A 20,104-nucleotide genomic window follows, 5' to 3' on the forward strand; every position below is an offset into this window, starting at 1 on the left:
TATTTTTAGAGAATTATGGATGACCAAACTCCATTGCCTTGTAGAAAACAACATTGCTTGAATGATTGCATTTAGTGGAGTTTGAATATCCGTTACTTCACCAAAATTCTCGTGAGAGAATAAATTTGTCAACATAAAAGTAGCGGACTAATAAGCGATTAGCGATTTATCGTCAGACACTAGAAAAAAAGCATGTATCAGCATTCTTCCTTGACTGATTGCTTTTGGTGGAGTTTATCCGCTAGTACAAAAGTTTGGTGAAAAAAATTAATAAAAACAAAAATTATGTTACAAAAACGGAGAACGGCAGTGCTGCACACTGCCAAAGTCATAATAAAGTTTTGAAAATCCTATCCCTAGCGGCGTCCAACGCTAGGAAAACGGTGATTTCTTATAATATATATTTTTAGTTATCACTGTGGTAAGTTCCAGAAAATTTTTAAATGGAGTTGATGGAAATAGTACCATCGGTTGTAAAAATAAACGTTCACCAACAAGCACTATAAAAAAAATAAGAGAATTAAAAAGTGACAAAGATTTAGTGATGTACTTTTTCAATATCGGGTATTTAAAAAGTCGTGTTGAAATCATGTGTTTAAACACGTGAATTCGTTTTATCTTCCCTTTTCCAGATTTGTTTTCGCCAAAAAAATTTTAGTTATAAAAAACGACATGAAGCTCTGCTAATTTTTTTAAGTCATTTTAAATGAGTGCGGCCCGCCGACAAGATTTCAAATTTAAATTTGGCCCGTTGGTTCAAAAGGTTACTCACCCCTGTCCTATACTTTATACTGAAATCTGAAATCTAATACCTAAGTAAAGGAATTTAATTTCAGAATATTGATGGCTTCTTACTTTTCATACAACATTAAGCTATTGTTGTATTGTGAACCTAAGTGTCTTGATAAGCGCTCTAGATTAGATAAAAGACTGTATTATGTTTTAGTACTGATAATACTGATGCGACAGGGGAAGCTGAATTCCTATACCTATTGGAAGAGTCGTTCGTTCGTATCAGTCGGCAGGGAATTCTTGTGCCATTCAGATGCAAATTGAAAGTGAAACCAGTCATGGCATCGATTAATAGCAGTGTAATTGTCCGGAACGCAAAGAAAGAGGATCTCGGCGCCATTTTGGCCATGATACAAGTAACAAATCCCGTCGTTGAGACATGTGACCACTCTCGTCCATTGAAGAGCATCGCACTTTTTTCCATTCCCCACACAAGGAACTGGCCGATTTCGAGAAGATGCCCAGTGGACCGGAACTGACGGTTGAGGATCTAGCCCGGGACGGAGGTTTCGAGAACGGCGGCCCAGCTGTGTTCCAAAGCATGGTGCTGGAGCTGACAGAAGAAGAACAACAGCGGCAAATGGCCAAGACCGAGAATAATAAAGAAAAATTGCCGTCATCGTCGTCGTCGACCGCTGAACTTTTGACCCGGTGAGAGACGTATTTATAAATATAAAAAAAAACACTTTTGAATGTTGAAATCCAGCGTGTAATATGATGGAACACTTGAGACGTACAAACGTACATAGCCTATAGGCAAGTATAAGACGTTCGAAAAGGAAATGGCAGGTTTCAACTCAGCTCAGCTCGGTTACTTGACGGGTGGAACAACAGTAACAAAATTGCTGATAAGAATAAACTTACAAACCGCAAACGGGCCGTAGCTCGTCGTCGTGTGAGCTGAGACGATCATTTCTTGTTGTTTCAGTTCAGTAATTTTAAGATTTTTTTTCCTAGATTTTTTCCCCAAGCTTTCTGTGGAACGAGCGGCAATTATTTTATATTTCGAATCGATTTAAAACGTGGCAACAAGAGCAAAATAAACTGGAATAGTAAGACTTCTATGGAATAACGGTAATGAAAAATGAAAAGTTGTACGGTTTTTGACTCTTCGTTAGAAAAAAAAAACAAATGTTTTTAAGAGATAATTTCGAAGAAGATTCAATGAGATTTGAAATTCAAACTTTCGTATGAAATTTCAAATTTTCCAAAAAGATTTAATATGAAGATAACCATCTGATAATATTTTTGGTTCCCTTAAGAATCAATCATAATTTTCGACTTCAGCTACAGTGAACGGGATGATGTTAAAAAATATCACAGATTCCAAAGACACGTATTGATCAAGAAAAAAATTACAACAAAATATGCGCGTTTGAAAATGATGAAACATTGTAGAACAGACCATAAAGCTATTTTGACATTTAAGCCTTCAAAAAGCTCATGAAAACGTTTTTCGAGTTTTAAACCACTGTGCAATGGGAGGACCTAGGGAATTGCATGAAGGTAAAATTTCATTTGTTTTTAAGGCCAAAACATATTATTTTTTTATAATTTTTGTCCCTAAATGTATGCAACAACATTGTTCATCTTTTGAGTATATTTGTTTTTTGAAGAAAACATTGAAAATTCAATTGAGTCCAAACAAAACATATTGTTATTGATGTTTCAAGCCTTCTGTGCTATATGGCATCAAAACAATAACTTTGAAGATGTTGAGATACGTAAAAGCCATAGTGATCAAGTTTACCACGGAACTCGAAATCTGGGGCGGGATTATGGAACTCGAAACAATCGAGTTTCGTTAGATTCGACCGACTTTGGCATTACCGATCTTGAACGAGCTTGATTCGAATGGGACGTTTCGAGATGATCTACTACCCGGTTTACTCGAAATTTATTACGTTAAAATTTAGAATTCGAACGAGATACGTAATACTGATTCTAATTCGATTCGAGTCAAAACTCGAAACGAGTATCTCGAATCGAATAGGATTCATAATTTCACCCCTGGTTTTGTAACAAACATTTAAATTATAACCAGTAAAGTCGTTTGAATTTACTCGCAGACACCAGATACTCAGACTGATCAGTGGCGCTTGAATCCATACAACTAAAAGTCGCCCAGAATCATACGCCATCTTTCGGGGCATCGTGAAACTACTGTGCTACATCAAGAAAAAAAATTACACTTGATAATTAACAAGCCAAATGAAAACCGTCTTGATTGAATCACCTATTAGTATTTGAAATTCTATCTCAAATATTTTCATTATCGTTTTTGTCTTCAATGTTAATTGTTTACTTTAATTTACTGTATCATAATAAGAGATGAATGTTATACAAACAATGACTGTTGATCGATTGAGATGAAAAAAAAATACAATCGCAACGTTATAGTGGTCCTTAGTTCAGAGCCAATTAATTTTGAGATTCAGTTTTGATTTCAAAATTAATTTATCAGGCTGAATAACAGTATGAAAATTATAATGTCTGTTATAAATAATTCATTGAGTTCGGAATTGTTTGTCTTAATCTGAAAGGTTGACTGCGACCAAAAAGACAAGCTATATATTAATCCTTGAAAAACTTGAAGTCTAATTTATCTTAACAGTTTCTTGGTTCGTACCTAGATAGGTTTGAGGAGTGAAATAAGTTATTGACATATATCTAATAATATTCAAATGTGATGAATGTATTGATAAGATATTACATCCTATTTGTAGTTTCACGCAAACTTATAAATTTTTGGAAAAATAACCTCAGAAACGACCGTGTTTGTCGACCGGGTATTTTTCCCTGCTCAAATGTGCGTGAGAAATGTCAAAAAACAACTGATTTGGCATAATTCTGGACTGGACTGGAAATAGAAGCGACCATGTTTTTAGACTTTTTTCCTCATCCTAATCCGTACACGAGAGCAAGTGCGCGTGAGAAATGTCAACTTAAATATCTTTTATTCGAAAAAAAATTGTTGAAAAACTGCACTGAATTTGGAATATTTCAAAATGTAGGTTTCAAATCCATTTCTCTTTACTTCCGAAATTTTTCACCATTGACATTCAACCAAATTTTTTGATTCAAAGTTTTGTTAAAACCATATTTTGAAAGTAATTAGTTTACTAAATGAATCCATTCTTTAAAAAACTATAATTTTGAATAAGGGTCATTTTAATGTTCCTTAACCGATGCTCAGTAAATAAGAAATAACTTCGCTGTAACTAAACTTATATATCGATTTCAATGCTTTTCCACACCACCAAAACGAATTTTGAATGGCAAAAGAACAGTACTATCTTGATGCAAACGAAAGTCATTTTTATTTTCTTGTCGTTTTATTGAATGTCAAATATCGTATGTCTGTGTGAGTGAATTCATTTAATGTTTTGATTTTGATGTGACGAATTCACGTTTGTTTTATTTTACCCATGGATAAAATCAATTACACGTGCGATATTCAAAAAATGGTTCGAAATTTAACCAAAAAAATAATAATGAAAAATAACTTAACAACAGAACAGGAAAAGCTAAGCTAAGAATAGCTAAACATAAACAGACTCGGATAATTGAGATTGTTTATCAAGAATCATCATTATGTCAACCAACGCACTTGGTTAGAAATTGTACTAAATATGATGGAAAATGCATCATCTCGAAGCCAAAAATTTTTTTTTGCCACAACTGCCTCTTCCAGTGGGCAGTAAAAGGCCTAGTTTGATATCCAAGTTTAGTTAGATATTTTGAAAAGAAGACATTTTTCGAATGTGACTAAATTTTTCATAGAAAAGGAAGTTTTAGGATTTATTGGAGGAAAAAGTAAATAAAAATCTGACACCGGTTTTTTGTTGTAGATGGTGACTTAATGGTTTATTTCGTTGTTGCGATTTTCATTAAGCTTCTTCTGTTAACAAAACATTGCTTTACAAATTTTGTAAATATCACTTCTACTTTTGTTTAATTCAGTTTTTGTAAACCTCTATAAATTCGGCAATTCGGCTAGGTGAAGGGTTTTGAGAAACTCTAACTGAAACAGATTGTTCAACAAAATTTTGTAAGAATCTACTCGGGAAACTTGAACTTACCCTTGACGGAGGTTTCGGGGTTAACGAAGTCTTGCAGTTGAAAGTGATCTTTACAAATGAAGCCAAAGATGTCATAAAATGGTTATTTTTCAACCACAACACTATGAGGAAGTGGAGCAGAAAATCTCAAGTTTTCAGTCAATTTTCATTTCTGTCGAAGTCGATGTATTTTTTATAAGCTTTATGGTTTAATTCTAACCACATTTGGTTAATGCGCTCCAATTCAAAAAAGGTTCTTTAGTGGTTTCCGAAATATATCGTGTTATTTTTTTTTCTATCAAAAGTAGGTAATCAAAAACGACCGTGTTCTTCGCTAGATGTAAAAAAACAAATAGCACAATGCAAATGTGTGTGTGATATATCGAGATTTTTCCTTTTTCCTTCCCTGGTTTTGTAACAAACATTTAATTATAACCAGTAAAGTCGTTTGAATTTACTGCAATCAATGATCATGATTTATACTCCTCACCTCAGTAAGTGTTTTAAAACTTTTAGGTATTACAAAAAAGCAACCCCTTCCTAAATATTCAAAAATGAATGAAAAAAAATGATCAAAGTTCCCCAGTTTACGGTACACATTTAGTTCCGGAAGAACTTTTTCACGGCTTGAAAATGGGAATGAAGTAGAAATTATGAACTGGAAAGTCGTTTTAAAGAAAATCCTCACATCAAGTTAAATCGGTGCCTACACATGTCGTTCATATAGAGGTGAGCTCGGGTTCGAGACTTGGTAAGAATATGTTATTAAAATGTGGGTTAGTAACAATTATGGTTGATTGATTTCAATAAAATTAGGGAGCTTGAGAAGGTGGCATATGAAGGATCGAAGAAGGAATTTTTTCGATATTTTCTATTGCTTCTAAAAGTGCATTTTGAAGCTGGTTAGAAGTTGTTTAGCAATTTATACGAACTTTTTGTCAACTTTAAAGTTCGTTTAGCTACTTAAAAATAGTTAATGCAGCGCCCTTTATTGACTGAAAAATGTAAAATTTAGTGTTAACCTAACAAAACCAAAAATTACTGCAATTGGTATTTTTATGCGTTATGGCCTTTATGGCATCACAAACTTATCAAAAATATAAATTATTATACGTTTTCATTGGATTTTTCATTATTAAGAATTATGTTATCATTTGGATCAACATGTGATCCGTTGATTTTTTAGACAAATAAACAAATAAACAAATAAACACAGTGTGTTCTGACTACACCAATTTGATGTCCCATTAACCTTAAAACATTTTATGCATAAGCGGTATGATTATCTGTGGACATGGCCGTAGGAACGGGGGGGGAGATGTTTGGGGGTTAAACCCCCCTCCCCCCCATGAGGGTTCATCAAAAGCAAGTGAGCAGCAAAAGCAATTCTAATCTACACTCAAAATTTTAAATTTTTAAACAAATTTTGATGATGGAGTAAGGTTATTCGATAGTACGATCTTGATTAAAAACTGACTTCAACACCTCGAAAACTAATCTCAGATTCAGAATTCAGCTACAGATTTTCAAAATTTTCTCACTTATGGAAAGTCATTTATTTCTTTACACTAAATTTTACTCTGGTTCTTCACAATTTAGTTGAATTATAGTTCATTTTACAAAAAAAAATCCATCCACAGGAATCAATTTTTCATGAATTAATTGATGATACCATAGAGAAACTTGTATCTTCTCTTCAAGAAATTTCAGGTATTTCCATTTGATTTGGCGTATTGTTAAACATTATTAATACTGCAGTATTTTCAAGAACCAAATTTCAAACTAAAATCATTAACAAATTTTTTTTAATTTTGCATAAATCCGATTTGTACTGCAAAATTTTAATCTTTCACTTCCACCATTTAGAATTGGATCAATTAAAAAAAACTTATTTTTAGTCCAAATCAAATAAGCAAAATTAAGCTGGTTAGATTATCCGGTTTTACCAGGACTTGCCCGGATATTTAATAAAACAAATAGAGAAAGGTTCGGCTGTCCAAATTTTGTTGAAAAAAAAAACTGTTTTCGTCCGGTTTTATTCACATTTTATTGGAAAATCAAACAAAAAATTAAATTGCATCATTATAATTTTAAATTTTGTCGCCCCAAAAATTAAATTTTACAAGCTAGGTTTATTACAATAAAGACAAACGATTTTTTGGAAACTTAAATACGATTCAGAATCTAATTTTTTTTCTAAGATTTTTTTTGAATAATTTTTGGATTTTTGTCAAATTTTTCCGAATATTGACCGGATTTTAGTTGGAAAATTTGGATATAGAATGCCCGTTTTTTCCAGGTTTTCAATAAAATAGCCCGGATTTACCCGGCCCGGATACCTGCGGGAGAACTTCTGGCAATCTTAAGCTAAGTTCACCAGATTTTAATGCAAACTAAAGATTACAACCATCAATGAAAGTAAGTTTCCTATTTTAGTGCTTCGCGAATCTTGATACAAATCCTAATCATCATTTAAAAGATGAAAATTTAAAATGGTATGGTTTTTAGCATTTTTAAGGTATCATTTGGCAACTTTTTTAAATTTTTCATAAGTTTTTTTCCCCAAGTTTTGACTGTTTGAAAAAAAGCAATATTTTTTGGATTTTGAAAAATGGTGGGGAATCGTGGGCCACCAAATCTTAATTGACCAAATAACATGCAAAGTTTATAAGTTGACCCAAAACTTTAATTTCATAATTCTTTTCGTTATTTTAAAGCAAATCCAGATGATGAAATAAAAAAGAGACATGTGTATGAAATAGATTCAAAAACATGGCTAGCGAACGTTTTGCAAAATTCCTTATACAGGAATAACAAAATATTTTTCTTAATTCTTCATTTGGCATGAAAGAACTTTACAGATAGGGAATTTGTATTTTAAGTTATGAATGTGTATAAAAACATAGAAATAAAGGTGGCCCAAGATGTGTGGCCCACGATTCCCCACAAGCTATGATTTGCAAATTGGTTGCGTTTGTGTGGCTTATTGATGTTTCCTCAAAAATTCCTTTCCCACGTGAAAGAACATGACAAAAACAAGATTATAAGCGTATGAGCATATTTTGGTTATGAACTTTAGGTTCCCCGTCGATGAAATTAGCGGGTGCTTTTTTAATTATGTAGGGGAGATGGGGGCATAATGGCCACCTTAAGGAAAACGGTTATTTAACCATAGAAAATAGCTATAATATGGAGGTTACATTATTGTTTCGTGTTCAGACACTTGAAAAGCCTATTCCCTAACGGGCAGAAACGTGAAAAACTAGATGAAAACGTTAAAAAATGCATTTTTATAAATTTTGCCAAAAGCTGAAAACCAGCCACTGTGGAGGCATAATGAGAACCCCCCCTGAGGCAGTATGAGCACCATTAATTAGGGCAAGATGTGCGTTTTCTGCCGGGGAATCTAGCAGCGAATTCAATTCGATGAAGTCAGGTGAGTCGTAGATTCATCAAACAAAGCAATAACAAAATAATCTAGGTCTGTTTGTAGAATACAAACAATTCACGCACGCTCATACATTATGTGCTTTGTTCGGAGGATGATGCTACTAGCCGAATAATGTAACAATAAAAAAATCGATCATGAATTGTAAATGGAAAAAAAATCACCTCGAACAGAAATCTAACGCTAGTCTTTTGATTACCTCTCCGACACCTTACCAATAGGCTAAATTGTCGGATGAAAACTAGTCAAGGTGTGGCGCTATAAATCAATTTTAATTCGCTGCTAGATTCTACGGCAGAAAATGCTCATTATGCCTCGATAATATGGTTCTCTATATGCCCCTAGTCAACAAATTTAAGTAAAAACGTGTTTTAAAATTGATAAAAGTGAAAAATCAAAAATTTTATGATGGTAAAAATTGAGAAACAATGTGTACATCATGTTGCAGTGCGTACATTATAGATCAAGGTTATTTTAAGATCATAAGAGCTTATTTCGTGGTGCTCAAAAATTATAATATTTTCGTAACTTGAGAACCAAGCTAGTTGTTTTTGAATATCTCTGTAATGATGATAAGGAGATTCCTTTTTTTTGTGAAAAATTAATACTATAGGAAGTACGAAACAAATCCTCATGAAAATTTATCTAAGAAAATAAGTACTTTCGTAGAAAAGAGTAGTGCTCATTATGCCCTGGGTGCTCGTTATGGCCTCATCTCCCCTAAGAATTTTTTTTTAAACTTTTTTGAAATTGATAAATAAAAGAAGCTCATAATGCGTATTTTAGTCAACAATATATAGAAAAATTTGCTTGAGCAAAGCGACGACGATGACAGTTGGATTGAGATTTTTATCTCAACACACATCTGAGATATTCAAAGTGGCCCACGTTTCCCCATGGCCCACGTTACCCCACTCTCCCCTATATATTTTCAAACGTTTCTTTTTAACACGAAAAACTTGTTTCTATTTAACTAGAAAAACGAACTTAAAAATGAATAATAAAATAGTATTTGAAAATAATAAGTATGGGAGAGTGGGGAATCATGGGCCACTTTTTTTCGTTGTTCCATAACTTTTTTTATTATAAAAGATAAAATGAAAATAAAAAATGATTTGGTTTTCTACATTTTCAAGGTATCATAAGGTATTTTTTGAATTTTTTAATAAGTTATTTCCCTCAAATTCTGACTGTTTGAAAAAAAGCAATATTTTTTGGATTTTGAAAAATGGTGGGGAATCGTGGGCCACCAAATCCAAATTGACCAAATAACATGCAAAGCTCATGAGTTGACCCAAAACTGTGATTTCCTAATTTATTTCGTTATTTAAAAGCAATTTCAGATGATGAAATAGAAAAGAGAGCTGTGTATGATCGCATGGATTCCAAAACCTAGCTCGCGAACGTTTTGGCAAAATTTCTTATATAGGATGGACAAAATATTTTTCATAATACTCTTCATTTGGCATAAGAAAACTTTGCAGAAAGGTAAAACGTATTTTAAGTTCTGAATGTGTATAAAAACATAAAAATAAAGGTGATTCAATATGTGTGGCCCACGATTCCCCACAAGCTATGATTTGCTAATTGGTTGCGTTTGTGTGACTTATTGATTTTTCATCAAAAATTCCTTTTCCACGTGAAAGAACATGACAAAACTAAGATCATAAGCGTATGAGCATATTTTTGTTATGCACTTTAGGCTCCCCATTGATGAAATAAGCGGGTGTTTTTTTAATTATGTAAGTAAATTTTTCTACCTTTTTTAGCTTGATAAATAAAAGAAGCATATGATGCGTATTTCAGTCAACAACATAAAGGAATACATGCTCACGCAAAGCGACGACGATGACAGTTGATTTGAGATTTTTATCTCAACACACATCTGAGATATTAAAAGTGGCCCACGTTTCCCCATGGCCCACGATACCCCACTCTCTCCTACTTTAATTTTTTTTAATTCATGCATTGTTTGAGCAAAAGTTTTATAGGAAAAAAATTGTCATCAAAACCCCCCTCCCCCCCCCATGACCCGGTTCTTCCTACGGCCCTGGATGACTAGATTGTATTATGATAAATATGGAAAAAGGATTCAGAGCAACTCGAACTTTGAAATTTGGTCCACCCCACTCTGAGATGATCGGGTTTGAATTTTAAGAGCAGTTTTTGGAAAAAGTCTGAACTTTAAGCTAAGTTTAGGTAACATAAACTTAATATATACCGTAAACTGGGGGAACATTGATCACTTTTTGCCTTTCTTTCAGAAAGGTATAGTTATCGGTCGATTTGGGAGATCATTAATTATGGGACTTAGATATACCTTTATAGGTACCTATCGAATCAGCTCGACGAGTTCAGACGATGTCAGTGTATTTGTGTGTGTTGGTGTGATTTTTTGTAAACTTTGTCCACACGTTTTTGCGAAACTGGGAAGTACAATAAAAATGATTTTTGTCTTAAAAAATTCGATTTTTTCCCTCTTCAATGTATAAAAGAAAGAAAAAAAAACAAAATAGTTTGAAAAATAAATTTTCATAGTAATTATCATCAAATCATCACTCCAAAAAACGTGTCAATTGGCCTTGCTAGCCACAACCAGCAATCACTAAAATCAAGATTATCGTAAATATGACGTCAAATTATACGTGACGTCATAGATACGCGCTTGCTATCTAAAAGTATGGACCTGTCGATGTGTGGAAGGGAGAACAGACAGGCTTCACTCCCACTCAGGTTTGATGTCATCGTGACAGAAACCGTGTAGGAGGAAGACGACAGTTTAAATTTTCCCAGCTAATGGTTGTAATTTTTCATTTTAATGGTTCAGTATGAAACCGAACCATTTCAAAAATTTCGGAACCGAAGCTCCGAATTATTTAAAATAAAAATGGTTTTCACCATGGGGTACGACCCCGAAATTTATGAAGTCGTTGATGAGTACGTCATGCCCACACTGCATGGTACGAAAGCGATGGGAGTTATTAAGCAAACACTAGCGACACCATGTCCTCCATAGAAAAGTTTCGATTAGTTAGGGAGCTTTTGGAAAGCTTTTGAAAACGGCCATACATTTGTCCTAACTCCGAAACGTCAAAAAATTTACCTGGCAAGGCGGATAGTAACTTCGCCCAACATTATATTCAGGCACAGATTGCTCTGAGAAGGGGAAAACAACACGGGTACGCGGACGATGTATGCACATCCTCTCATCTTCTCACGTGCCGTTCGTGCTTACGAAGCTTTTTCTCAAGCAGCAACGACAGGAGAGTATTTCGCCCGTGGAAGCAAATTAAATCTAATAAGACAAATGCTACTGAATCCTCTCGAGCTTTAAGCTCTCGACCTTGTTTTTTTGTTCCCTTTTTTCTTCCTCTCTTCAGATCTAACGTTGCGTTGTTGTTGTTGGGGTTGGTGTCTTGCAAAAACGATGACGGCTTGGAGGTCAATCTGAACTTTCACTTGCTGAAGCCAATGGAAGATGACAACCAAACAGTAGCGCCACCAAGCCCTCCATAGTAGAGTTTGAAGCATTTGGGATTTTTTTTGGAACATGCATATAAAGCTAAAAAGCTAATAATCATTATTGACAAAGTTGAAGAAACAGAAAAAAATTGACAAAATAGACCAATTTGACGAAATTGCCAAATTTGACATAATTCATTGATTTGACAAAATTCACTTGATTGAAAAAATCATAAAATTTATAAAATTGACAAAATCGAGAAAATTGGCAGAATTGACCAAATTGACGATGAAAAACTGGATAAAAATTAACTGAATTGACAATATTGATAAAACTGACAAAATTAACAAAATTGAAAAAATTTACAAAATCGACAAAATTGACAAAATTGACAAAATTGACAAAATTAACAAAATTGACAAAAGAGATGACAAAATTCACTAAATGGACAAAATTGGTAAGATTGATTAAACTGACAAAATTGAGAAAATTGAAAAAAAATACTAAATTAACGATGACAAAATCGACAAAATTCACTTAATTGACAAAATTGACAAGATTGATAAAACTGACAAAAATCGACAAAATTGACAAAATTGACCAAATTGACCAAAATGACCAAATTGTCAAAATTCACAAAATTGACAAAGACAAAATTGACAAAATTCACTATATTTACAAAATTGACAAAATTGAAAAGATTGACAAAATTTACTGGCGAAATTTACAAAATTGACCCAATTGACCAAATTGACAAAATTGACAAGATTGACTAATTGACAAAATTTACAAAATCGAAGAAAATTGACAAAATTGAGAAAATTGGCCAAATTGACAATGACAAAATCGACAAAATACACTTAATTGACAAAGCTGACAAAATTGACAAAATTGACAAAATTGACAAAACTGACAAAATTGACAAAATTGACAAAATTGACAAAATTGACTAATTTGATAAAACTGACAAAATTGACAAAATTGACAAAATTAACAAAACTAACCAAATTGACAAATTTGACAAAATTGACAGAATTTTCAAATTTGAAAAAGTTGACAAAATCATGAAATTTGTTAAAATCGAAAAAATTGACAAAATCTAGAAAATTGGTTAAATTGACAAAATTTATCAACTAAGAATGCTGACAAAATTATCAAAATTGAAAAAAATTGACATTATTGACAAAATTGAAAAAATGACCAAATTTACAAAATTAACAAAATAGACAAAATCAACAAAACAGAATAAAAATCTGAAAATAATAAAATTAAAAATACTACGCTTTCAAAATTTTCAATACTTTTAATTTTCAAAATTTATTCTACCGATTTTCTACATTTTGGTATCGTATTTTACTCTAGCAATTGAAATTTTGTTCGAATAATTTTTTCTATGTATTTGTTTCCTCTACTTGAGAGGTTGAATTATTTGAAATACATGGTCAGGCATCTTTTTTCAAATTGTATTCATAACTTTTATACCCCTTCAATTTTGAAGATATCATATGCTGTAACTCCAAAAGGAGTAAATTGAGTTAGATTATAATGTCATAGAAACGGAATCATACATGATATTCCAGAATCTAGTCATTCAAAAATCTCCAATTAGTTGCAAATAAGGTTATTTATATGAAATTTATGATTACATAAAAATACTTTTATCCTAATAAAAACTTTGAATCTTTATTTCCTAAATTCATTTTGGATTTATTGCGTATGAAATTCATTAATCATAATTCATAGTTCATTTTGTTTTATATGTACTCAAATATAATTTCCAGGCTGTAAGAAAGGCTACAATCCACTGTCAAGTGTATTAAATCGGGTTTTTTAATCCATTTTCGAATATTTTGGAAGGGTTACTTTTTTGTAGCACCTGAAAGTTTTAAGACACTTGCTAGTGTAAGAAGTATGAAGCCCGATTGTTAATTGCTAAATGTTCGAACTTCCTGACTGTAGCCACAATTGAATGTTTAACCAAAAATACGATTTCATGTTCCGGAGGTAAAAGATTTAAAGCTTAATCTCAGCCATAATACTGTTTAAGAACAATTTATGATTCCATTTGCAACTACACTGGTTTACAAAATAAAAAAAAAACCGTGACCGACTTATATTTTTAATGTAAAACCGGGCGCTGAATCCGAAAATGAATACAAAAACATCTCAGAAGAATAGTTTTTGAGTTATGCTCCAAATTAAAATCTAAAAATATACATATACAAAGGAAAAAAGTTCAACTTTCGTATGAAACAACCTATTTGCTTCTAAATGCTATCGTTTTATCAGGAGATTGTTTGTTTGTGAGTCTTCGAAAAAACAGATATTTTAAAACTTTAATACTACATTTTAAGTTAGATAAAACAATCCCCAACGACAAACCAAATTTAGCCTATTTGAAACTCTATTCATAGGCTTTAAAAACGTAGAAAACAGTTTACAGATATTTTAACTTCAGACTTAGTAAATGATGATTTCATGTTGATCGAAGTTGCCCCGGTGATCAAAGCTCCCCCAGTTACGGTACTTTTTGTCAAAGACTTAGAAAGAAGGTTTTGCTCACGATCTTTCGAATGATATCCAAAGAATTGCAATATGTCATACACTCAAAATAATCTGCACGTCGTGGCTACGTGAAAACTACATAATTTTTATCCAATTGATTTTCACGTAGATTCTACGAGATCAATATGTAAACACGTCCCTGTAAGAATTCGTGTTTCATGGGCCTTACCTACAATTTACGAGAATTTTTAGTGAACTCAACTCACTGTGCTTATGAAAACTACGAGGAGTGTTTTTAAAATCGGAATGAAATGTAAGTCAATTTGTATTTTTGTTTATGTTTATAATGAAAATATAACAAAATTTCATTTAGCACTAACTTTATTTTCACAATATTTTTCGCTTACACTTCACTTTTACCACAATAAAACACTTCAATTCCCGCAGTTCCAGCAACGCAGGGCGGTTTGTGGAATGCTGAAAAAATGGAAAAGTATTCAGTTATGAAAAATAAATGATCTAATTAAAACATAATTTTACCTTGTCCGTTGTTGCCTATATGGTGTCCTGTGTTCCGTATTCCGGGAAGTCGTACCAAAAAAACAGTAACCGGCACCAGTCTCGGAAAGGCACATGCATCCAGATCCATCCCTTACTATCAAAATATGGAAACAAAAATCAATTTATTATTATTCAGAATCATCAAAAAGTCAAAGACACTTACCAAAAAGACAAAGCTAAATTTAATTATGCTTGTCAATTTCCTCTTCCGGGGACACACAAATTTTCACAACAGTTGGCTGACAGTTCTTTTCTAATAAGAATCAATAACCACTCGCTTGAGACAATTGTATAAAACGGATTTAGATCATCCACTTGGAATTTACGTGAAAATCATGTGTAAGTTATGTGATAGTATAGCAGCTTTTACCAGGCCATCCTTGATACTCTGGTGGTTACTACAAAATTCACGTAGAATCGATATGATGCAACAAAATCTCAATTTACGTGAAAAATCCTGTAGAAAAAATTTCAAAATTATTTTTCGTGTAAGTTGGCTGAGATATAGCCGATCAAAATTTTCATGTTTTTGAAGGGGTAATCTTTCAAATCAGTCGATGAACCAATCTTTCCAAAAATATATTTTTGAAGTTATTGCAAAAAAAAATAAAAAAAACTTTTAAGTGCTCGATAGTGTAGAAGACAAGTTCCTTCTAAATGTTTTCTCTTTCGATGTACATAAAGAGCCCACAGACGGATCCATGATGTGCAATTTTCATAAAGAAATAAAGCTGATCCTTAGAGGAGAATGGGGATATTTGATCCCCTTTTCTTATTTTCATCATATCTTTTTGGGAAAATTTAGCAACTCCCCGTCTTCAGCATTTTCTGACAGCGTATAATTTTAAGTTTATATTCTCCAAAAATAAGAAAGATACATGAATTTGTAGATGAACTAGAAGCTTTTCCGTGAGACTAAAAAAAATGTAATAAAGGGTGATACGATCAAAATTTGGTGTAAGGAAAACGCGTGTAAATCGGTGAAATCGTTTATTTAAAAAATCAAATTAAATTTCTGTTTTGTTCTGTTTTTCTGCTTCCGCTTTTCCAAATCCGAACTGCCGGGTCTTACGCTTAACCCCTGCCATCAGATTTTGTACAGCCACCTTGTCCACCTTCTTCGCCGCAGAAAGCCAGTTTGCCTTGAACTGTTGCTCGTCCTTAGCAGTTTTTATGGCCTTATTTAGGTTCCGCTTGAAAATAGCCCAGTATTTCTCAATTGGGCGGAGCTCTGGTGTGTTGGGCGGGTTCTTGTCCTTGGGAACCACCTGCACGTTGTTGGCGGCGTAGCACTCCATGGCCTTTTTACCGTAACGGCAAGATGCCAAATCCGGCCAAAACAGTACGGAACAACCGTGTTTCTTCAGGAAAGGCAGCAGACGTTTATTAAAACACTCTTTCACTCTTTCTTGGTTGACAGTCCCGGAAGCTATGGAAATGCTGCTTTTCAAGCCACAGGTACAGATGGCTTGCCAAACCAGATATTTCTTCGCGAACTTTGACATTTTCATGTGCTTTAAAATATCTGCTACCTTTCCCCTTCCTTTTGCCGTATAAAACTCCTGTCCCGAAAGCTGATTGTAGTCGGCTTTGACGTAGGTTTCGTCGTCCATTACCACGCAGTCAAACTTCGTCAGCATCGTCGTGTAAAGCCTCCGGGATCGCGCTTTGGCCGTCGTATTTTGTTTAACATCACGATTTGGAGTCACTACCTTCTTGTAAGTCGATAGTCCGGCTTGTTTTTTGGCTCAATGCACGGTTGTAGACGATACACCCAGCTTATTTGCAGCATCTTGGAGAGAGAGGTTAAGGTTTCGCTTGAAACTACCGTCAACTCTCTTTGTCGTCTCAGCGGCTTCCGGTTTTCGACTTCCCCCCGATCCAGACTTCCTGGCTGTCGACAAACGTTCCCCAAAAACCCTTAAATTACATTTGTAACGGTTGATTTGGCAACTTTTAGCGATTTTGCCAGCTTTGCGTGCGAGTAGCTCGGATTTTCGCGATGCGCGAGCAAAATTTTGATACGCTGCTCATTTTACTTGGACGACATTTTGACAACTGAAGAGTGAATTCCAAGTTCAAAATAGGAGCAACATTCTACACAAACACACCTTCAAAATGAGGGGTGTTCAGGTTTTTTAAATGTTGGAGTGTTAAAGTTGGAAGAAATACGTCAAGTTGATATTGACCAAATTTTGACCGTATCACCCTTTATTTTTTAAGTTACGGAAGACTTGATCCTCTACTAAAGGAGACTTGATCCTTAATTTAGGCTGCCCTGACCCTAGGCACAATCTAGAAAAATCCGAAGATAAAAGGTTTGTTGACCTATTTTTGCCATATTAGTTCTCATTTCACAGTTTGTAAGTATCAGACAAAGAGAATTCTAAAAGTTTGTTTACTCCCTAAACTCATTGCATACTTTAAGGCGCAATTTTCTAGTTTTTAGATAAATACAGAATTTTTAGCCCTTTATAACAGATAATGACTCGATAAACATTAGTTATTGGTCAGATATTAGTAATTTCATGATAACCAATGATCACGATCTAATCAGAATAAAAATATATGTTTATGACTCTAGGGATCAATTATACCCATAACATACATTTTGGAAAACTTATTCTTAAAACAATTCAGAGTTTACTATTGCTTTGAAACCATGACATTTTGAAGTTCATATTATACCCTAACGATTGACATATTGGATAAAAAAATTATAAACATTACATTTTTTTTCATTTTTTAAGGGATAAAAAAAGATCTTCAAATCACATTTTGTCAAATTTTTCAAACGAAGCTCGATAACTCGATAAATAAAATTTTGAAAATTTGTTGAGATAGCAGCTTTGTTGTTTTATCCTATTTGGCACATTTTTCTAGAACATTTGATATTTGTAAGACATACCGGTTTTGAGATATAGCGAAGGAATCAAGTATCCCCGTCGCCAGGGATCAAGTATCCTAATTCTCCCCTATTGCTATAACTTCATACACTATGCATAGTGTCCGTTGAATTACCTTTTTTAAAAATAAAAAAATTACGGCATTTTCCCAGATTACGGTATGCCTGCTGATCTGAACTAATTTAAGTTGAGCATTCAAATCTATTTTCGCCAAATTTTCGAATTTGGAGATGCATGAATCTGAAGTAAGCTGTTGTTCAATATTTGAGTTCAATACTTAAAAGGACGTCAAGTTACTCATTAAACAAATGATTTTGAGAAACGAAATACATCCCCTAATGGGCAAAATCGAGCGATAACGAAACACAAAGATGCCTCATCACCATTCATCGCTCGGGGTACAAAGTCTTATTCCCTCTGAATGAGAAACCAACAGAAAAAAAAGAAAATGTTAGACCCAAACGGAGACAAATGGCACCTTATCTTATCATTGAACATATTTAAGCACTGGACATACACATGCATCATAAATGAGTTATATTTATTCCTATTTGATGCTTCTTTTTTGTTGTTACACTTCGTCAGGACTGACTGCATCTTCAGAACCTATGACTGGACTCGAATGCAAACAGAATCATATGGTCATAAATACTAACTGTTTGATTAGGCTTCATGTTGGGGGAAAATTCAAAATTTATTGCCCAAACACATGAACCAATCAAGCTTGGTTTTTGGGAAACTAATCGCATAATTGTGGGAAATTCAAGTTTATAGGATTAAATAAAATAGTGAGAACTGAAAACATTTCCATTATCTTAAATACTTTTCTGTCCCATAATTTTAAACACTGCCATACATGATTTTTTTTATTATCAAATTAATTGGAAGCGCTTTGCTATTAACTTTGAAATACAGAACTATCACATTTACAGAATTGTCTTCACAAATTTGATTCCAAATGTCTAGGCTTTAAATAAATAATGCTGAATTTCAATTCCTAAATTCTTTTTTTTTTTTGGGATTCATAATTTGTATGGTTATATTATTTCTAACATTTTTAAGGTGTTCTTACTAGACAATCGAAAATATTTTACATTTAAGCATTCCCAATTTAAAATAACATTCAAACTAATTCCTCTACTCCTCGTTTCTCAATTCCAGCAAATTGGTCGGATACGCGATTTTCTTCTACTCCTATTCGACCTGGCAGGGTAAGGCTTTCTTCCTGGAGGACATCTACGTGAAACCGGAATACCGACAGTTCGGTTACGGAAGAACGCTCTTCCAGTCGCTGGTCCAGCACGCGCTTCAGAATGGTTGCTCCCGGTTCGATTTCCACGTGCTAGCCTGGAACCCGGCTAAGGAATTTTACCGGCGGATGGGGGCCGAAAACCTTACCGAAACCGAGGAATGGCAGTTCTTCCGATTGAATCGTGAAAAAATGAATCAGCTTTGCCAAAAAGGATCTCGATGAAGGACTGAATAAAAGATTTTGTATCAAACCATAATTAAAGTTCTTTTTAATGAAGAAATTTCTTTCGAAAATTGAATAGGAATTCTGCTTGTTGCTTTGTGTTGATGAATATCTGCGATCCGGTTCACGTAATAACTATGAAAAAAAAATCGACAGTGATTGGAGAAAAATGATTGGATGCATGATGATTTCTTTCATTAGATGGCGACCGTTAAAATTTATGCAACGAGTTTCAATACATATTGGTAGCTCGCTTCAAAAGCAGCTCCCAATAAAGGAACCATCATTCCAGTATGAGTAGATCAGCAATTGAAGGTTTACAAGCTAGCTAGAGATAGTACTCGAGAGTCGAGATATAGATTCATAGATTTCATTCAACACTAAAATCTTTTTTACGCGAGGAATGCTGGACCATGCTAATTACAGGATCATGGGATCAAGACCACCGTAAATGTGGTATAAAATCTTAAGAAAAAGATCACAAGGTGTAAGAACCTTGTAAGGTTTGGGCTAATAATTGCCTAACGTGCCAATTCGATCTCCTCGTGTCCTATATTCGTAAGTATTTTTAGGGTATATTTTTATGTTTTTATTATTTGAAAGTGATTATTACTAACCGTGGATGATACTTCTAGAAGTAAAGCACTTTGCAATTAAAGCCACTGATAATCTTAAGGATTTTAACTATATTTTAATCTAAATCGCAAGCCTTTTGCACCAGGTGGTTGATTTTCAGCACTCAAACTATCTATCTTGTTATTTGTTTAGTTCTACTTCTACCCAGAGTTGCCATCAAGTTTTGATGGTCATTCTAAATTGACACATGGCTATGGGCTGCCTCAACACCCCCCACCCGTAACTCCGGCCAACCCCTGGTCCGGGTTTACCTTATCC

The 20,104-nt window shown here is 33.7% G+C and overlaps 1 protein-coding gene across 1 annotated transcript; it reads left to right on the plus strand.

Annotated features, from left to right (window-relative positions):
- The first annotated feature begins 1,027 nt into the window (after positions 1-1,027).
- LOC129758002 (thialysine N-epsilon-acetyltransferase-like) lies at positions 1,028-19,233 on the plus strand. The gene is made up of 3 exons (XM_055755422.1): positions 1,028-1,148; positions 1,229-1,443; positions 18,898-19,233. Exons 1-3 carry the CDS (start codon positions 1,071-1,073, stop codon positions 19,208-19,210), a joined length of 606 nt encoding a protein of 201 aa, XP_055611397.1. The 5' UTR covers positions 1,028-1,070; the 3' UTR covers positions 19,211-19,233.
- The last annotated feature ends 871 nt before the right edge of the window (positions 19,234-20,104 follow it).

This window comes from Uranotaenia lowii, chromosome 3 (assembly GCF_029784155.1).
Source record: "Uranotaenia lowii strain MFRU-FL chromosome 3, ASM2978415v1, whole genome shotgun sequence".
NCBI classification, from domain to species: domain Eukaryota; kingdom Metazoa; phylum Arthropoda; class Insecta; order Diptera; family Culicidae; genus Uranotaenia; species Uranotaenia lowii.

What these genes read in the sequence shown, in the direction of transcription:
- LOC129758002 (XM_055755422.1), top strand. Translation starts at nt 1,071, where the DNA reads ATGGCATCGATTAATAGCAGTGTAATTGTCCGGAACGCAAAGAAAGAG. An exon ending in CCATTTTGGCCATGATACAA is followed by an intron (nt 1,149 to 1,228) that starts GTAACAAATCCC and finishes TCCCCACACAAG; the next exon opens with GAACTGGCCGATTTCGAGAA. An exon ending in ACCGCTGAACTTTTGACCCG is followed by an intron (nt 1,444 to 18,897) that starts GTGAGAGACGTA and finishes TCTCAATTCCAG; the next exon opens with CAAATTGGTCGGATACGCGA.